At 60.2% G+C, this 20,380-nt stretch overlaps 1 protein-coding gene across 5 annotated transcripts in view; it reads right to left on the reverse strand.

The window, feature by feature from the left end:
* The window catches only part of LRP1 (LDL receptor related protein 1), a 57,995-nt gene that overhangs the window by 36,593 nt on the left and 1,022 nt on the right, over positions 1–20,380 (reverse strand). For all 5 annotated transcript variants that reach the window (XR_008202047.1, XM_052665252.1, XM_052665250.1 and 2 more), the window contains exons 2-6: positions 11,502–11,624; positions 7,034–7,171; positions 5,357–5,476; positions 4,547–4,675; positions 4,158–4,421 (exon numbers count right to left, since the gene is read on the reverse strand). Coding sequence is in view for 4 of the 5 variants with exons in the window: in XM_052665252.1 (XP_052521212.1) it covers positions 4,158–4,421; positions 4,547–4,675; positions 5,357–5,476; positions 7,034–7,171; positions 11,502–11,624 (774 nt within the window). In the remaining variant the exon portion in view is untranslated. The remainder of the gene's footprint in view (positions 1–4,157; positions 4,422–4,546; positions 4,676–5,356; positions 5,477–7,033; positions 7,172–11,501; positions 11,625–20,380) is intronic.

Raw genomic sequence — 20,380 nt, forward strand, 5'->3', positions numbered from 1 at the left:
CCCCCATATCCCCATCCCCATCCCCATCCCCATGGGGTGTATGTGGGGGGGGTGCAGCCCATGGGGGGGTCCCCCCCTTCCCTCCTTGCTCAATCCGCTCCGGGTGTTGCAAAGCATTGCAACACTGCGCACGGCCACATTTCCTCAGCTCCATTTATTTGCTCATGTCTGGAAAAGGACTTGGGGGGGGAGATGGAGGAAAGGGGGGGTGAACTTTAAAGGCTGTTCCTGGAAGAACTGCGCTGCTCAGAGCTGCAGTGCAGCACTATGGGGGCCGGGGGAGGCCAGACCTGCACCAGGAGCACACAACCCCCCCCCCCAAATCTGACCCACACAGACGACGCCGCCGCAGAGATTTTGGGGAACCGTTTTTGCTGAGGCAGCATAGAACTGCCCCCCCCCCAGTGTGAATCAGTCGCTCTGCAAACGCATCCACGGCAGCAGGAAGGAAACGCAACCTCAGCTCTGACTCAAACATTGCAACACAGCTCCAGGATGGATAAAATGGAGATCATCACCTCAAACCCCCCAGCACTGCAGGGACCCGAATCTCAGCTGCCAGAAGGGAGCACACGCCAGGAGCGGGAACATCCCAGGCCCTCCCCAACACCCCCCACCACAGAGCCCATCTGAAAGCCCCCCCACCTCCCACCCCGCAGTGACCCACGAGCTCCCAGCTCTGCGCTGTGTGCAGATGGAGGAGCAAAGCTCAGTTCCATTGCTGCTCTTTGGAGGGGGCAGCGGGGAGCCCTAGAAAAGCCGCAGTACGTTTCAGTTCAGAAACGTCCCCAAAGAGGAGCAGAGGATGGTAAGGGATGCCCTCCCTGGGGCTCCATGTTGGGTCCCCTCCTTTCTTAACATCAGAGTGATTTGTTCCATACATTCACATCATCCCATAACCTGAAGGAATTTCTGCCTCATCCCTCCTCACCCATCCTCCGCCCTGCGGAGCACAAAGTCCCTCTGTGACAGCAAAGGGATCCATGGAGAAACGTTGCTCCTGGGAACCCATTTTCCTTCACTGAGGTGTGCTAAAGGGACGGGGCACAGCCACAAAGCCACCCTGAAGGGCTGCAGTGGGGACAGTGGGATTATGGGGTGGGACGGCACTGCGCTGTGTGTGCACCCCAGACCCCCATAGGGCACATGGAACACCTGGGGGCTGCTGCCCACCCCTCTGCCCACAGTGGGCATGGTGAATGGGGATGGACTGAGATGAAGGAAGGGTAATTGAGGGGCTTCTAATTAACTGCTCAGGGCTTAATGAGGCCGTTCCGTGGGCAGAGCTGCTCCTGGCTGTGACGGGGAGCACCCCCAGGCCTCCATGGGATGCTGCAGGAACCCAAAGGGGTCCCAGGATGGACAGATGGACGTACAGACGGATGTGTGGTGCCACCTCTCTGTGCTCCACAGGATCCCCAATTAACGTGGGAATTAATTTCGCCCATTGATCTCCAGCAATGCGGAAGCAGCGCTGTGCCTCTGCTGGGGGGCATGGAAAAGGGGGGGGGGGAGGGGAAGGGGCTGCAGCTTGACCCCCAAATTGCACCAAATCCACAGCACCGAGCTGCAGCTGCAGCCCCCAGCAATTGCATTGCATCGGCCATTCCTGCAGCACTGCACTGCACTGCACTGAGCAAAGCAGAGCACGCAGAGCGCTCAGCATCGCAGCAGAACAGAGACACAAAGAAAGCAATCCGTGCGTGGAGCGGCGCCCATCCCTCCTTCTTGCCAAGCGCGTCCACAGCAGAGCCTCTTTCTTGGCTGCAGGGAGGAAGAAAAACAGCCCTGCATGCAAAGCGGGGCAGGAAAGCATTAATTCCTCCCTGAATCCATTCACCCTGCAGCTCTGCTGCTTATTGGTTGGGTCACGGAGAGCGGTGGGGCTGAGATGGACTCAATGGAAACCTCCTGGCCATGCGTGTTGGAGGGGGGCAGCCGGGAAGGGATTTCAATAACGGGCTGGTTGCTGTTGTTTAAGGCTTATGATGCAGCCAGGATGGAAAGTTCTGATATTTCAAACCCCTTCCTGGGAGTTCGGTTTATGAAAGGCAAAGAAAACATGAAACCTCGAGATGAGAATTGATAAATCAAGAGAGATCTGCAGCCCTTCGCCAGCAGCAGCGGCGCTCCGGAGCACGCAATGCAATGCACTGCAGCACGAGGCAATGCACTGCCCTGCAATGCAATGCCTGCAGTGTGTGGGGCAGCTAACCCTGAACCCATGGCTGTGGCCATGTAAAGCACTGGCACCTAAGGGGAGCGGAGAGGGGTCTGTGTGGGACCCCCGGTGCTGCCATGGGGCCCATAAGCAGATTGGGTTTTGTCTTCATCTCCTTTAAAGTCCCCTGGAAGCCCAAACTCCAAAGGAGTTGAGGGCGTCGCATCAGGAAATACATGAAAAGGTTGGAATCTGGGGGAGCAAAGCCCCGGCACAGGGCAGGGGTGGGGGTCAGCCCCCAGAGAGGCTTCTGCAGCCCCTCGGACGGATCTGCTCCATGGTGCTGGGCTCTGTGCACAGCAGCACACGCGGCTTTCTGTCCTTGAATGCGTTTGGTGCCTGCCAGGATTTCCCCCTGATTAGAAACAGGGCTGGAATTCTCACACAGAGCAGGGGAGGGATTGAGAAAGAGAGGAAGGGAGGAAAGAACAAGTTCCCCTTTCTGCAGCTCGGTGTGGGCAGGAAGGACGGGGCTGCGGCTCCTGCGTGCTCACAATCCCATGGAGGGGGCAGCACCGGACAGGGAAGGAGGAACCGAGCTCCAAAGCGATGCTGTTCTGCTCCTGGTGGGGTTTTACCCTTCCTTCCCTAACAGCAATAGGTGGGATGCTCCTGGGGGCAGGGAATGGGCAAGGAGACAAACCATAAAACGAGCATGTGCAGCAGCATTGGGGAGCAGAACAGCTGCACTGCTGCACTGAGGGCTCAGCAGCACAGGAGAAGGGAAAGCAACGCTGCAGCATCCAGCAGCCCTGGCCAAGCCTGGTTAACAGCATCCAGCACAGCTCCCACGGCACAAGTGACACCAATCATCTCCTTGCAGGGACACGGAGGGGACACAGCGGGTCCTATGGCACCGGGCTGCGGTGTCCCAGCCCCACACTGACGGCTGGGGCTGCTCACTCCCAGCCCTGCGGTGCCCCATGGGATGCGGATGGAGCCCCTCAGCACCAGGGAAGTCTGGCTCCTGCTGTGAGCTGATCAACACCACAGAGCAGCAGCTGCTAATTAGGTTCACAGGTCTTAGTGTCCCTGGGGGGAGGGGAGGGGAGAGTGACATTATCTCCTCATCAGCATGTCCCCAAACCAACCCCAGGCTTTGGGATCAGGGCAATGAATATCTGAGGCTGAAAACCAGAGCCTAAAATGCCAGAGCCAAAGTGCTCAGCAGCACAGAGATGAGGTGGAGGAGGGACCTCGTGGCCACGGGTCAGCCCTGGATGGGCATCATGCATGCAGGACATGGAAGCACCGGCGCTGAGCTCCGCCAGAAGCAGCAGCGCAGCACCCTGAGCTCTGCCCCTCTGCTGCACTGAACGGAGAAACCCAACGTGGCCAGAGGGAACCTCGCAGGAGGGAAGGAGAACGCGAAGTCAGACCTCAGCAGCGTGGTGGGGATGGGAGGCAAAGCTCAGCCCCTCCCACCTGATTTCAGGCTGTGAGAGCGATGGCCTCTCCCTGTAAACACACACAGCTCCATCCAGCACACGAACTGGGAGCCCAAGGGGGTGGCAGCGCTCTGCTGTGACCCGTGGGTCCCTCCGCTGCACCTCCCAGCCAACGGCTGACATCCCAGCAGGGAGCAGGCTGCGAGCAGCAAGCCCCAACAGGAGGCTGTGCTGCAAAGCCCTCCTCACGCCGAGCAGAGCCACCATCGCCCTCTGACTCACAACCTGACGGAGCAGATTTGGGGTTGGGATTCTCGTAAGCACTGCTCAGGGTGGGGACTGAGGCAAGAGGAACACGGGGCCAAAAGGAAAAGGGGAAATGAGAAGAGTCCCAGGTGCCGGCCATTCTTCTCGGTGTGTTTGCACAGAGAAACCGCTGGACTCACCAGCAACAGCCAGAGGGAAGGAAGGGGGAAAAGCCAAAGCCAGACGGGCAGGGAGGAGGAAAACTGCGCAGGAAGAGCCGCACAGCCTACGGAGCAACTCACGGTGCAGGCTGAGGGAGATGTTGATGGAGCGCTCCTCCACGAAGCCCTTCAGGTTGGGGATCTTGGCACACTTGAGGATGGTTTGGGATGCGCTGTCGCCCACGTGCACCCAGCACACCGTGTCCTCGATGTAGTTGAAGTCCATGGCCGTGGTCTGCTTGGCACTGGTGGGGGTGATGTTGGGCACCGGGGCTCCGCTCAGGTACGTGGCCAGGATGTTCTGGGAGTTGGCAATGAGCAGCACGGGGGGGCGATCCACGGGCTCTGGGGAAGGAGGGCAGAGAAACGGGGCTGTGACAGCAACACACGGCAGTAAGGGCAGCTGAAAGCAGTTAAAGGACCAGAGCCACAGCCCCACCAGGAGTCCGCTGCTTTCCCCAGGCTCTCACCATTCTTGGCTTTGCAGGACCTGTTGTCGGGCTGCAGGAGGTATCCTTCGACGCAGCTGCACGTGTAGGAGCCCTCAGTGTTGGTGCAGGTCTGGCTGCAGGTGCCATACACAGTGCACTCATCAAAGTCTGCAAAACAAAGAGAAAGGGGGTTTGGAGCAGCAAACGTCCTCCTGTGACAGCCGTGTGAGGGGAGGACACGATGTGCAAGGAAGCCCAGCAACACACAGAAAGCAAAGGGAGCTCCAGCACGGCTCCTGGTGAGCCTCACCTCGCAGCCCTGTGCTGTACCAGTGGGCAGAGGGGAAGCAGAAGAACTCTGCTTCACCGTGGACTCTTTGAGGCCTCACTGCCCCCTGCCCTCCTCACTGCTCTGCAAAGCTGCACCTCAATTCCCAGCCCGGATCGCTTTCCTGTGCAGCTCCCGCCCCCCTGGTTGGCATGCTGCTTTCTTCTGCGAGATGAAAGGGCTGCTGCACCACAGAGCCCTCACCCAGCGCTGTGTGCAGAGCCGATATCGTCCCCTTCCCACCTCTGCTCAGATAAATGAGGGACAGAGCCACTGCAACCTCTCACCTCGGGACTTCTTCCCAGGATCTGACGGCCGCTTTGACTCTGCCCTGCTATCCAACGCCCTTCCCAGGGCGCTCACACCCCTGTGTGCTCGCATCAGCATCCTTCCTCCTGCTCAGCTCAGCTCTGCACCCACCCAACAGCCCCATGGCCGAAGGGAGACCACCGCCCCCCAGGGGGACCCAGAGGTGCTGAGCTCCACGAGAGCCCCTTCGGGGCCCCCAAACCCACACCCACCTTTGCAGCTCCTCCTGTCCTCAGCCAGCTGGAAGGAGTTGTTGCAGTAGCAGGCAGGGCCGCTCAGCGTGGGCACACAGTGGTGCTGGCAGCCCAACGCCGTGCAGTTGGCCAATTGCTCTGCAAAGAGAGGCAGAGAGGTCAGACAGACAGAGAGGAGCTCAGTTGGTTCTGCCCCATGGGACCCTTCCCCTCGTGAAACGGCTCAGTCCCAGGTTCGTATCTCCTTGCTGAAGCACCACAGCATCCAAGAAAATAGCAAGAAGCCCTAAGAATGCACAGCCTTAAGTGGGGAGGGGAGACAATGGCAGGAGCACAAAGGCTCCAACTGCACCACCTCCATCTCCTGGGGGTTTCTGCAGGGGCACAGAAGCCCCCGAGGTGCAGATGGGGCCACGCAGCTCCTCTGGGTGCTCTGCAAGACAAAGCTGAGCCATCAGAGGAAGCTCCTCTTGGCAGCAAAAGAGCTCAGGGCAAGAGAGGTGAGGTGCAGAGGGCAGCAAGCAATCAGCCAGCAGGCAGGGTGGGATGGGCAGTGGGAGCTGGGGGTGCTTGTTAGAGTCTGATGAGCCCCACACTGTGCTCCCACACGTAGGGCTGAGCCTGGTTGGCTGCTGGGAGCATTGGGAGCTGCATTGCACTGCACTGCACTGCACCGCACTGCAGCAGCACGCATTGCTCACTCTGCAGTGCTCCGTTCGGAACCGGCAGCTCTCAGACGACCCATCTCCAGGATGGACGAGCAGCACCGCCCCAAACACGGAGAAGGGCTGGGGCAGCTGTGGGGCTCAGCACCCATCGGGACCCCAGCAGCACCCAGCAGCTGCCCTGGCCTGGTGCCATCAGCACCTTGTCACGCGTTGCCCGGCCGTGAAAAATGAGCTCTCATTTAACCGGTGAGACCTATTAGCTAAATATTAATTGTCAGCAGGGCAGGGCTGCACAAAGAGCCCCGCACTCCTCCTGCCGGCACTTCCTATTCACAGCCCAGCCCAGGGCTGCAGGAGGGAGGGGAGCAAAGCAGCGTGTCCCAGCATGGGACTGGGCTAAACAGGATGGAAACGGCCCCAAAAGAGCCCCCACCCGGGGCTGGAAGCACTGAGCTCGCCTACAGCACAGAGCCCGCCCTGGGGTCAGCCCAGGACACGCACAGCTGATGTGTGCACCGGGCAGCGATGCGTGCTGAGATTTGGGGAGAGTTTCCCAACAGGATTAGCAAGCAGGGAGCAGCCCTGGGGGGTGGGGGGGGCACAAAGCTCCTGGAAATATGGAAAAAAATACATCAGCATCTCTTATCTGAACCAGATTCCCAACTCTCCAAGCTGTTAAACCCAGGAGACAATGCAGCTATTTAATGGCCTGCAGGCTCAGGAATGATGGGCATTTACTTGCAAGCGGCTCTGGATAATCTCTGAGTGCGCAGATTGCCAGCTCAGCTGCCCCCGGCCTCCTGCTGCTGGGACAGGGGCACGAACACCTCCACCAGGGCAAAGCATGGCCACAAAGCAGCAGGGGAGCTGCCTGGATCCAACCCCAAACCATCCGCAGCTCAGGGACCTCGCGATTCACCCCGGGAAGAGAGCAGGGGGGTATTTTGTGATGCTGTCCCCACCTACCTACAAATCTTGTTCTGCACAGGACAAGCAAGAAAATGCCAACCCGAATCCCAACACCTACCCCTGCAGTGAGGCCCCTCATCCGAGCCGTCAAAGCAGTCGTGGAGCCCGTTGCACAGTTTGCTCATGTGGATGCACAGCTCGGTGCCCAGGCAGTTGTGCTCGTTGGGTTGGCACCGCGACACTTTGCTCTGAGGGCCTGCAAGGACAGCCAAAGGCACAGCAGTCATTCCCCAAATCAGGGTGCAGCCAGCTGCCCCCCTCCATCACCTCCCACGGCACCCAGCCCAGCACCGAGCACAGGGACGGATGGGCACAGCTCACCCCACAGCAGCGCACAGCAGCTATGGGGCACTGGGAAGCCCTGAGCACCCCTGATCCCTGCTGTGAGCTCTGGGGCCCCAAACCTCCCCGGGCGCACGGGCGCATGGAACCCAGGTGCCCAAAGCACACCCACAGGTGCCAACAAACCCTTTTGCTCCTCTTGTGCAGGCAGGCAGCTGGCAGGGGGCTGTTAAGCACCAGGGTTACGTGACACCAGGAGCCATAATCTCCATTATTAACACACAAACTTACAAAAGAAGCACAGCTTAATTTTAAGCTTCTCTGAAAAGCAGCACGGCATGAAGGCAAACAACAAAACACCCTGCAAACCAAATAATGTCCCCAAACCCATTAAAAGCCCTCCCGGCACCTCGGCTCCGACCAACAGAGCAGAAGCCCCAGGGTGCAGAGTGCAGCAGGAGCTCTATGTGCAGCAAATCCAGCCTCCCTGCCCCCAAATCTCTCAGGTTTTAGGGCTGAATAAGGAACTCTCCAACATCTCTCGCTGGAGTCGCCGCTGTACCTCTACTGAGGCAAGAGCAGCATGCAAGAAAATGATAAAATCCCAATCTAGAGGGAGACAGCAGTGTGAGCAGCTCCCATGGGGGCACACACCAGATGGGCACCAGCAGCACGGCAATGCCCAGCTCCCATCACAGACCTGCAGGCTCCATGCCTTGGGGTTCGGGCACTGTAGGACTTATCCTAGACCTGCCAGGCTCCCTTGGGATCCACACTGAGTGCCCTCTGCCCGCAGCTCCGTTTCCTGGAAGCTGCTGCATTACACTGGCTGTGCTTTCGGCCCCAACCCTTGGGCTGACAGCAGGCATTGCTCAAGCGAGGGCTGAAAGCTCCCTGCAGGACAGACAGCTGTGATGGGGACACTGCCAAGCCCAGGACAGCCCATCTTGCACCCACCGGGCACGGGGACCGCACTCCTCCTGCCCTCATATCTCCATTATGTGCCTCCTTCCTATGGAACAGTGCAGGGACTCAGCCTCCCCTCCCTGCACTGCACAGCAACGCCTGCTGCCCTCAGCTGCGCCGCCATGGAAGTCCATGAAGCCCAGGCTCAGCACACAGACGGGAGCACTGGGAAGAGCCAGGCTGGGAGCAGGGGGACACAGACAGCTCCGGTGTGCATCCCCTGTGCACAGGACCCCCCCCGATTCCCCTCCCAAATGGGAGCCTCCTCCCCACCCAGCGATGAAACGGCAAATTGTTTCTGGATGAGCAGCCACAGAGGGTTGGGTTGTTCTCCTCTGCCCTTCCCAACTGAGCCCCGCTCTGCAGAGCTGGCAAGTGCAGCAGGAAACCTGCAGTGAGGGGCCCCAAAGCCCAGCAGTGTAGTGGGGAATCCCTGCAAGCTCCCACCCAGAGCACACGAAAAGATCCCAGTGTGCCAAGGTGAAAAACTCCAACCCACCGCCGTCTGGTTCATGCAACGTGAGCAACGCTGGGAGAGCACAGCAGCGTGCCCTTCTTTGCCCAGGAGGTGCCCAAAGGATGGGAGTCCAAAGATCCCATTGCTGTGAGCACAGGATGCTCTCCCAACACATGTAGGCACGCTTCCAGTCCGCAGACTCACGCAGCACGGGGAAATCAACCATAGAGTCATAGGTTGGAAAAGACCTTCCAGATCATCGGGTCCAACCATGTGGGCTGGACTGCAGGGCTGGGGATGAGAACCTGAGCACTGGGCTCTGTTGCAGCCCTGGGGCCAAACACTGCTCCCTGCTCTGCCTTCCAGCCCCCAAAGTGCTGCTCTGTCCCTTCTTCAAAGGGGGTTGAGCCACACTGCCATCAAGCAATAGCAAATTAAGGGTTAATTAAGCACCATCAGTAAGCAGACCAAAAGAAGGAAGGCACCGAAACAAAGTGCACAGTCCATCAGTCAGAACTGATCTGCCATGCCCATCAGTCCCTGCACAGAGCCTGGATCAAACTGCTTATCGCAAACAGGGCAGGATTAATCTACAAGCCACTCTGTTTGCTTTTGACTGTGTTGGTTTGCTAATAAATGAGGCCATTTATCACATGTGACAAGCTTGTGGTACACCCCAAGGAGCCGAATTAGGCCGGAATTTTAACCTCACTTGGGAAAAAAAAAGGGGGGGGGGGGGGGAAAGAAGAAAAGCAATTCTTTCTTCCACAAATATGGGCTGTAATTGATTTGGCAGCAGCCCAAAGAGACGCAAAGTGGGGAAAGCTGCAAAAGGAACAGATGGGAGCGTGACCCGGAACGGGCAGCCCTGCCCACGGCCCGCACTGGGCGCCAGCACCAGCACTGCACCACCGGGGTCCCTCTCTGCACAAGCCGTATGCTGCAGCCCCTCCTCAAAGCCAACGCTGGGCAGGATTGCTTGGCTTCAAGCACGGCCCTGCTGGATGCAAACGCCCCCTGGCTCCAAAGGCTGTTGGCTGCGATGGGCAGCAGGAGGGGTGCTGCCATCCAGCAGTGCAAGAGCAGAGCCCACCGGGCTGCCCTGCGACCCCCATCTGAGCCTCGGGCACGGGGCCAGTGGGGGGAACAGCCATCAGGCAGCCACAGCAAATCCATTTCCCAGTGCTTCTTTGGTGCGCGGTGGGGTGGAGGCTCTTGTCCAAGTTTTGCTCCTCGGGAAAGCGTGGTGGAATGCGAAAGCAATGGGGTAAGAATCAGTGCATGCCTCTCGTGCGGACACGAGTGCATCCACAGAGCTTAAAAGGGAACTCTCCCCGCGCTCAGCGAGCACGTGAGCAACGCCAGCCAACGCTTAAAAGGATTCCCTGGAGAGGAAAGCCTTCTGCATAACAGACAGCACTTCCAGAGCCTCTGACATGAGCGCACTGCTGCAATGTAAATAGCCGTGCCTGGCTGCCAGAGCAGCACCCGCAGCCAGGGCTGGGAATGATAATAAAAAAATCCTAATAATTAAATAGCAGGAATAAAAATCATTCTCTCCCCACCAGAAAGATAAGGGGCACGAGAGCCTTCTGAATGCCCAGGTGCCGAAGCGGCGTGAGAAAACTCGCCTGGCAAACCAGCAGCCGTCTGCCAGCGCCGACAGGCCGGGCTGTTTGCACGAGCCTGGGCAGGAGCGGGCAGAGCCGAGCATCCCTGCGCCCAAGGGAGAGGCGCCCAGGGGCGATGCCCATCCGGCTCCGCCAGCTCATGCCAGGCCAAGAGCAGGATGCGAGGGCTGGGGTCCCTCCGCCCTCGGCACACGGGGTCTCCTCCACAGCAGGCATGGATGTGAAGATTGTGCCTCCGCATCTCGCCTCCCGGCCCAGCACAGCGGCTGCTGTTCTCCCTGCCTGGCTCTGCAGCCCCACCAGCGCCGCTCAGGCAGCGAAGAATGAGGAAAACGAGGTGGAAAAAAACATCCGGGGCGTCCGTCTACCTGCCTGGATGGATAAAGAGGGCGCTGTGAAATGGGCACAGGCACAGCTAGCGAGATGCGTCCATCGGGACGGACTTCTTCCAGCGCTGGGAAAGGCCTCCAAGCCGTCCCGCAGTAATTTTCCAGGGCTGCTGATTGAGAGGAGCCAGACAGCCCATCCCAACCCCCCATCCCTCCCACGGAGGGGACGGTTGCATCATTTTTGCTTTCAGAAATAAATAACTCCAGAGCCGCACCACAGCCTGCTTGGGAGGAAAGCCGCGTGCCAGGAGCAGCGGGCAGACGGGGTGGACGGGGAGGACGGAGCCGCGGCGCTGGGTGTCAACAGCAGCGCCTGGCAGCTGGGGGCCGCTCTCCCGGCACCGAAACACGGGGACGCGCTCTGCAGGAGCCCCCGCCTGGCCCTGGCCCACCAGCACGGCTCCTGCTCACTGCAAGCCTCGGCCACCCCGACGCGGCTCCCGGCCCCGTCCGACCCGGCGCGGCTCCTGCTCGCAGCCTGCCCTCCCCCGTTCCCCAACGGCCGCTCCCCTGCGTGGCAGAGGGTCCCGGCCCCACTCAGCAGCCCCCTGCCCTGCCCGGGGCGGCTCCTGCCCCCCCTCACCGCACGCTGACTGCGAGACCCCCCGGCCCAGCGCCCCCGGCATCTGGGTGGAAGCAGATCCGAGCAGCGCCGTCAGGGCGTGGCGGCAGACAAACAGACAGACGGACGGACGGATGGAGCTGCCCCGCGTGGCGTCCAGCGGTGCGACAAGGGGACCTCGAGCAACGAGCAAAGGGAGCAGGACGGAAAGGGTGATGAGGAAGGAACGTCATACATACATATATCGGGCGATTCGTCCGAGCCATCGGGACAATCCTTTTCCCCGTCACATCGCCAGCCCTTAGATATGCACGTAATCTGATCTTTGCATGCAAACTGTTTGGGGCTACAAGTCTTCGGTGCTGGATGAGAAAAGAAATAACCATAATAAAGAAGATCAGTTTCTTCCCAAACACGTTTCCCAATAATAATAAATAAAAAAAAAAAAGTAGTTTAAATTAAGGACTAGATTGCTTTCCTTCCTAATGGCTGAGCGAAGGTTGCAGGCTGGCATCAGATCCATCAGCCCTGCCCCTGAGGAAGGGAGAAAACGTAAACTGAAGCATTAATTACACCACGAGAAAGCAGGAGCTGAGATCCATGATGCGCTAACAGATTTTAAAGATCATTTAACTCGGATGAATTCGCTCCTGGGAGCCCAAGGCGCTGCGCTTTCTATGCTAGACGGGAAAAAAAAGGAAGGGAAAAAATAGATAAAAATGAGAAACGCCAAATGAGAACGAATTAAAAAGCCGTGGTTTTAAATCACGCAGACAGCAGCACAACCTGGCTGTGGGATGCTGGTGGGATGGAGACGGGGGCTGCAGCCCCCCGCGCTGCCCCCCACCACCGCACTGCTGTCAGCAGTAGGGGTAGAGTTGAGCCCACCCCCCTTCCCCCGGCGACGCACAGCTTTTCAGCCAGCAGACGCTGCAGGAAAGTTCTTTCTTGGTTGATGCACAGCTGGCAGCGCCGAACTGAGAGCAAAAATGCACGTGTTTGCAGCAATGCAACGCGTGGCACAAGCAGAGCTCAGAGATCGGAGCAGCGCAGGGCAGGCAGCAGAGCTCAGCTGAGCGCTGTGACCAGGAGGGTCCATCCTCCATCACAGCCCCCTCCCATGCACTGCAGCCCCCGCGGCTCTGTGCCCATCCTGGGTCAGAGACACAATGCTGAACGCTCAGGGAGGACATCTGGAGAGCCCACGCAAAGCCCCCCACACCCAGCTGGGGCATTTCTCAAGTGGAAGGCATCGTTCCTGAGCAGGCACCCGGCATCACCCCCACCTTCTGCTGGGCTCCAGGACGCACCCCACTGTGCTCACGGGGGTCTCTGCGTCCCGGCCCCCAATCCGGCAGGAGCTCCCCCTCCTCCATGAGTTTACAAACACTGGGTTTGCTACCACAACCACAGCAAAGAGACGGTGCCGCCTCAGATTTCCTGCTCTCCCTCCCCCCGTCAAGGCTTCCACACTGAGCCCCACACTGAGACTCAGCCAGCCATGGGAATAAGTCAGCTGTCAGGACCCCAAAGAGCCCAGGTGGGAGCAAGTCAGCTGCCAGGACCCCATGCACATACACGCACACCCCGGCCAGCCCCCCAGCCCCCAGCCCTGCTCAGCTCCAGTCTCGCCAGCAGAGCAGCAGGGCAGCCCAGAGCCCCCGCCCCAACTCCAAGCCCTGCAGGTCTGCATTTGCACAGGACGAGAGCTGAGTCAGATGGGACCTCTGTCCTTGTTTTGCACCAGAAGAGCTCACCGACACCCGGCCCTGGCACAGCTGCTTTATTTTGCACCGAACAACAGCAGCACGGAGATTCACCCCGTGCGCCTCGATCCTGCAGCCCCACCGAGGGCAGAGCGGAGCAGAGCACCAGAACATGCCAAGCACGTGCCAGGGTTTCCATCGGGAATTCCATCCCAGAGACGTGCGCCAGCCTCACGCCGTGTGCCATCACCAGCGCTGCCCGCCGTCCCCACGGAGAGGCACTTGGATGGAGCAGGATGGACGCACGGCTGCCCAGCGCCAGGTGGGAATCCGGGGAGGTGAGCATCAATGCTGCGTTCACACAGAGCCAAGTTTGGCCCCGGGAGCCGAAGCAGCAGAAGTGGGAGCTGAGCTGAGGGGCTCCGAGCGCGGAGGGGAATAAAGGGGCCTTCATGTGGCACACAATGGGCAGCTCAGAGCAGAGCCCGGCGCAGCTGCGAGAGCCGTCCATGGCAAACATTGCCCTCTTTAGCAGTCGGAGGAGCGAGCCCTGCTGAAAAATAAGGCAGAAGAAGGGGAAAACGGTGCTCCAAACAACACGCAGTTATTCCGCAGCAAGAAGGGCACCTCCTTCCCTGGGGAGGGGGGGATGTGCGACCCCCAGCAGCTCCTGCACGTGGGGATGGGCAAAGCCGGAGGGCTTCCAAAGCACTTTGAATGCTCCCAACATCACCACCTCAATTTGCTTTTTGCATAAAGGAGGGCACCAGCACTCCACTTTAAATGGGCTTTGTCCGAGAGCAGTGAGCAGAAGCTCCTCCAGGAGACCCCAAACTCCCTGTGATGGGCAGAGTAAAACCCCAATATTGGACAGCAAAGCCCCAAAAGCCTTGGGACCATCGCAGCACTCGGCACAGCACTCTCTCCTTCCTCAGGAGGAGCCTGCGGCCGCTGCTCCATAAAGGAAACAGGGCTGGCAATAAATACGGGCTGGAATGAGCATGATTTGCAAAACAGATGTTCCAAACCAAGGGGGGGGGGGGGGGGGGGAGAGGGAGAAAAATAAATCCACTCTGCATTCCTGGTAGGTCTTCGTCCCCCGGCGCTCTGCTCTCTCCCACATCCATAGGGCAGCCCGGGGCTCACCACGTCCCCCTCCTCCCCCCTCTGCACCCCGACCCCCGGGGCTCCATTGGCCGCAGCACAGCTCCGTCCCACGGCCGCTTTTGGGTGTGAGCACCTCGTCCCACACACCGGACACCGCAGCGCGATCCCTTTTGCCTTCACTTTCCCTCTGCCTCCCCCCCATCCATCCACTCTTTGTTCTCAGATTTCAGAGCCATTCGTCCACTCTTTGCCTTCCCAGCACCCTTCCCGTCGCTCTGCCCGCAGCCGTGGAGGCACCGAGGCGCACGCTGCAGCAATGCCCCGATCCGGAGCTCCGGGCAGAGCTGCAGGGCACAGAGGAAGCACCGAAGGGAGACGGCAGAGCCCAGCGGGGCTGCGCCGCCCCCAGCTCACAGCCCTGCGGCCAAAGCCGGCCGTCCGCAGGCTCTGCAGAACCAGACCGAGTAACAGAGACGTTTAAAACAACACAACCCGGATCCCGCAGCCGTATTTTGTCAAGGAGGGGGGGGGGTGGCGGCTGGGATTGAGGCTAATTTGTTTGGCTTGCATTTAAGCACAAGATCTCCAAACAGTTCAAATGCATTTTTGCAATTCTTCCATCTGGCCCCTTTGCACGGGAAGATTCAAACCAGACCGCAGCGCTCTCTGCACGGCCATAACGGAGCTCTGTTCGCTCCGTCCCACTCCGAGCCACAAATATTTGGGCTGTGAAAGGGGGGAGGGAGGGGGGGGAGGGGCTGCCTCAATTGCTGAGTAAATGTTGACTTTAAAATACGTGGGGTTTTTTTTTTCCCCTTTCAAGCCGGCCTGCCGCGTCCGTATCAACAGCGCTGCTCTGCTCAAGGAGAAATAAAAAGGAGTTTGCAAAGGGAGAGCGTGAGCTGCTCTGCCGGGTCTGAGGGGGAGCAACGCGGCACTGCTGGGGAATGCACGGCTGTGGGTGGAGAAGAGCTGGGGCTGCGGGATGGGGGCGATCTGAGCGGCACTGCGCCCAGTGACACGTGGCACAGCCACCCTGCGCCGCTGCCGGACCCCAAACGCTGCTGGGCGGGAGCGAATCGGCTGCCAGGACCCAAAACGACCCCAAGTGGGAGCAAGTGGGCTGCCGGGACCCCATGAACCTCCAGATGGGAGCGCACTGGGTGTCAGGACCCCAAACGCCCCCACGTGAGGGCGAGTGGCTGCAGGACCCCAGACACCCCCAGGAGGGAGCGCACTGGGTGCCACGACCACAAAGACCCCTACGAGGGCTGCCAGAACCCATAAACCCCTGAATGAGAGCAAGCAGCTGCCAGCGCCACAAATGCCCCCGAGGTGGGAGCAAGAGGGCTGCCAGGGCTCCGAACACAGCCGTGTGGGAGTCTGCTGGATGCTGGGACCCCATGCACCCCCAGGTGGAAGCAAGTCAGCTGCCAGGACCCCAAACAGCCTGGGTCAGAGCTGACCGGGTGTTGGGCTGCCAGGACCCCCACCACACGTATGCCCACCCCCAGGCCCCGCTGATGGCCCCACTGAGGAGCAGCCGAGGGATAAAGCAGCACAGACCCCAAACCCCCAACACTCCCTGGCCCCCCAGGATCCCCCATCCCCGCTGTTCCTCCATCCCCACAGACAAAGGAGGGCAGTGGGGCCACAAATGGCGACGGCAGAGAGCAGAATTTGCCCACCCAGAGGGGGAAGGGGAATAAATCCCACGGCGTTGTCCCATCGCTGAGCGGGTCCTGGGGGGGCGAGGGGGGAGGATGGCAGCAATGCTGACAGCAGCAGGAAATGTGGGTGCAGGGGCTCCTGTGTGAGACCCCTCCCCAGAGATTGGTCATGGGGGAATGCATTGGGAGATGGGTGGGGTTTTTTGGGGGGATGGGGGAAAAGGGGGGGGAAGGAGAAAAGGGAAAGGAAAAAAAAACCACAAAATAATCCCCAGCCACCATTCCTTTTTTTTTTCTTTCTTCAGCTTATCTGCAATTTAAATGAAAAGCAAAACCAGAACAAAAAGAAAGAAATAAAACAAAAAGCAGCCGAGGGAAGGGGCTGCAAAAACCCCCCAGCTGTGGGAGGGGGCCTAGCTGGCAGCCACCCACGAGGGGGGGGCATTCCTATTCCATATAGAGGGGGTAATCGGGAGGGAGTGGGGTGGGGGCATTGCTTTCCCCATATAGAGGGGGTAGTTGGAGGAGAGGGGGAGGGGGAGAGCATTCCTCCCCATATGGGAGGTACTGGAGGGGGTGATGTGGGGTGGGGGTCCCGGCTGCTGGCTGCCCGCAGGGCCACGTGTGACCCCCCCTATAGCACCCCCGCCCCACTGACCTGGGCTGGGGGCGATGCCCCGGATTGGGACCCAAGCAGAGCACAGTGCTGCGCCCCAAAGGCCGTTATTTATGGCTTCTGGCTGCAGCTGATAACGATCCCCAGGGATCTGCCCGCGCTGTGCAATAAAGCAATTACACGGTATGGATTAATTGGCATTTCATCCAGACAGCTGAAACACTGCGCTGTGCGTGGGGATGGAGCCTGGGGGGGTGATGGGCAGCGGGGCTGTGTGTGGGGTGGGATGGAAAGAGATGGGATGAGATAGGATGGAAAAGCAGTGGGGCTGCGTGTGGGGCGGGATGGGACAGCAGCCGGGCCATATGCAGGACGGGACGGGATGAGATTGGACAGTAGTAGAGCTGCGTGTGGGGCGGGATGAGATGGGAAGGGATGGGACAGCAGTGGGGCTGTGTGCAGGATGGGATGGGATGGAGTGGGATGGGACAGCAGCAGGGCCATGTAGAGGATGGGACGCGATGGGATGGGACGGCAGTGGGTCCCCATGCAGGACAGCAGCGGCAGCCGCGGCCCTACAAGCGCTGGAGCCCGGCCAGAGCCATTGGCCTCCATTCATGAGTCAACTCAATTTCGCTGGCTTTGCAAATAAGGACTTTGTCTAAAATGGGGAAATGGCCCAGAATAGTTCTTGTGAAGAGGAGCGGGCAGAAAGGGCCCTTTGAGGGGACACTGCTGGAATAAAAGTCACTGCTGTCCCAGAATAATTAGCGGGCTGTGAGTACACTAATTAACATGGCATAAAGGGACTTTTATTCCCAAGAGGAGAGCAGCAACCGGGAGCTGCTCTGGATCTGGGGCCGCCGTGTGAACGCAGCTCTGGGTCCCACTGCTGTGGGGATGGACCCGTGAGCACCCCACACCGCCCCACAGGCACCCCGCATCTTCCGACTGGAGCAACCGGAGAGGGGGGGTCATGGCTGCAGGAGGAGGAGAGGAATTCCCTGCTGGGAAGAGAGCTCAGATTCAGTGCCCCAAAGCAGGGATGGAGGACACAGCTCGGCCCCTCGGAAGGCGGCGGTCGGTCATAGGAAGTATTAAAGCCAACTGCTTCCTTTTGCAAACAATAAAAAACACAACGAGCCGATGCAGGAAACCATTCACAGCACTCGGTGCTGCTGCCCGGGGGTCAGCGAGCATCCAAGCACGGGCCGGCTGCAGAAAGCAGCAAAAGCAATCTGCAATTAGCCCCAAAGGGATTGATGAACCATCGGGTGGAGCGAGCAGGGATGCAACGAGCAGGGCTGCATCTCAGCGTTCCGCTGCCACAATGCAGCGCAGCGGCCCAAAGAGCTGCAAACAAAGAGCTGCACCGTGCAGACGGATGGGAAACGCGCGGCTGCGCTGCGCAGCTCGGCTGCGTTCCACCCATGGTTTGCAGCCGGCCGGTCAGGGGTGGGAATGGCAGCTCCGAGCCCACAGCAGCTCTGAACCCATAGTGGCTCCGACCCCAAAGTGGCTCTGACCCCTCAGCAGCTCCAACCCCATAGTGGCTCTGATGACCCCACAGCGGCTCTATAGGGCCATGGCCCCCATCTCACTCAGCACCCAACACAGCACCTCCAACCCACACCACTCACGGTGCTGCTGCCACTTCACTGGGAGAAACGTCCTACAAAGAGTCTAATTAGCTCAGACAATTAATGATACAACTTCCAGCCCAATTAGGCTCCTTCCCAGTCATCTTCAGCTCCGGTGCCTCAGTCCGTGCATTTCGGAGGCGTGGAGCTGCTCCCTGTCCCCATGGCTGTGGGACCCCCCTGCCCACCCCACACCCTCCCCCACGGCCACCCTTTGGCTCAGAAAAGACACCACAGCCTATATTTAGTGCTGGGGACGGACGGGCAGAGCGACCTCACAGAGCAGAATGGGCTCCAGCACTGCAGCCCCAACCCGCCCTGCATTCCTCCTAAAATAAGAGATGTGGAGAGAAGAAAACAAAACAGGCAACAGGGGGGGGGGGTTGCAGGGAGCAGCGGGTCGGGAATGCATGGGGAGGGAGATGCAGCTCCTGCATGCTGCGTGCAGTGGGACAGCGGTGACACGGCGGTGACACGCTCACATGGCTGCCATCCCACCGGGACGGGAGTGCACAGCGGCAGGGGATGGCACCAGAGGAAATGGGCAGCAAAGCCACGACCCCGTGTGTGGGGTGGGTGCCCAGCGGGGTCGGAACGTCCCTCTGGACGGGGCTGCGATGGATGCCGTCCAGCACAAATCCGCCTGCAGGAAGGAAGCTGAGTCAGCCCCGCTGCCCAGCCCCACTCCCAGCACTGGGATCGCAGCACGGCTATGGGGCTGCTCAGCAGGGCAACGGGATCGCGGCACTGCTGGGAGCACAGCAGCGGCGCCAGCGGGGTTGTAGTGCAAGGCATGGGGAACCAAACTCAGCTCTGCGTGTGGAAGAGGAACCTCTGCCCCACAACGCCGCCGGTCCCATGCCATGCTCAGGATCCCCCCGGGTGCAGCCCCCCAGCAGAAGGGCTCAGCGCCCCCAGAGGGGCAGCCCTCCCTCCTGACCCACTCGCCCATCCCTGCAGCACAACCAACGGGCAGCAGCACAGCACGAGGCCGCCCGTCTCAGAGCTGCTCCACTGCTGACCCACAAGGGCACCGCATTCCCCTCCAAAGCTGCAGTGCCGTGCCAACCCCAAAGCCCCAACCAAGGGCATCTCCCACCCCCGGAGCCCCCCATCACCAAACCCCCCCACACACACACTGAATGGGAAGCATCTGCGCGTCTCCACGGCCCTCTGCCAGGTTCCTGGGGAATGACTCACTCTGGTGATGCTAAATCAGGCCGTTTGGTGCTCAGCACATCCACACCTCGGGCTGCAGGACCCATCCCCCCGCAGCACAGCATGGGGCCATCCCAGCTCTCCCCATAGCCGGTGCCCACCCCACAGCAGCACCACGCACCGTGGGTCGGTGGCAAATGGAACCAATTAATGCCGAGGCCTCATCAGCTCTCCTCCAGGATGAGGAGCTCCGGAGGGTCAGGGCGCTGCTCCCACTGCCTTCACTTTGTCCTAGTGCAGGAGAGGTGCAGCCGCAGCCCCACGCTGCTCAACCACAGGGGACACAGAGAGCATGGGGACACAGAGAATGTGGAGACACAGCTGTCATCACCCCTGCACTGCCCCAAACGCCACCGAACCGCTCTGAGAGCAAAGAGGAGGCCCCACATGGGGCTCACTCCCCTCCTCTCCCTCCCACCCAGGGCCCACCCCCACCGACCCGGCAGATGCTCCACATCCACGAGCATCACCAGGGATGCAGCACTGGGATGGGAGCTGCAGCCCCATGCAGGAAAACACGCACAGACCCAGAGAAGCACCAAAGTGCACCAAAGGCCATTTCCAAAGCAGCAGAGGGGCACAACTCCCCCCCCCCCCCCCCCCCAGCACTGAGACCCCCCCAGCACTGAGGCTGGAGCCCTGCAGATCCCAATGTTTGCTGCCGGGAAGAGCCCGCGGCAGATCAGAGCGGCACTGCCGCCCTTTGTCCCTTTGGAAGGGCTCTGCACCCCCGGGGCTGGACTTTGTCTCCCCGCTCTTCAGAAGCCGAAGAGGAACAAACCAACGGCTTGGCAGTGGGTTCGGCGGTGCAGAGCGGGGCAGCCCCACCGCTCCCGTGCCGTGGGTCGGGATACGGACCCCCGCAACCCCTCGCCCGGCAGCGGGGCTCCTTATTGCCCCTAAGGACCCGGCGGCACGGCACGCCGTGCCGGCACACGTGGCTTCCTGGGATGGGCGCTGGGAACCCGACGAGGGGCGTTCCCGTGCCGCCCTCCTGCCCCATTCCGAGGCACGGGGCGGAGGAGAGGATGGAGGAACTTCCCCCGAGCGCATCCCCGCTGCTGCAGCCCCGTTTCCAAAGGCAACGGCCGCTTATGCAATGAGCGATGCCCGTCCCTCCGCCCCCACCAACTTCGGAATCTGCGCCCCAACGGAGCGGGG

The sequence above is a fragment of the Tympanuchus pallidicinctus genome, unplaced genomic scaffold (assembly GCF_026119805.1).
Source record: "Tympanuchus pallidicinctus isolate F22 unplaced genomic scaffold, pur_lepc_1.0 scaffold63, whole genome shotgun sequence".
Classification (NCBI taxonomy): domain Eukaryota; kingdom Metazoa; phylum Chordata; class Aves; order Galliformes; family Phasianidae; genus Tympanuchus; species Tympanuchus pallidicinctus.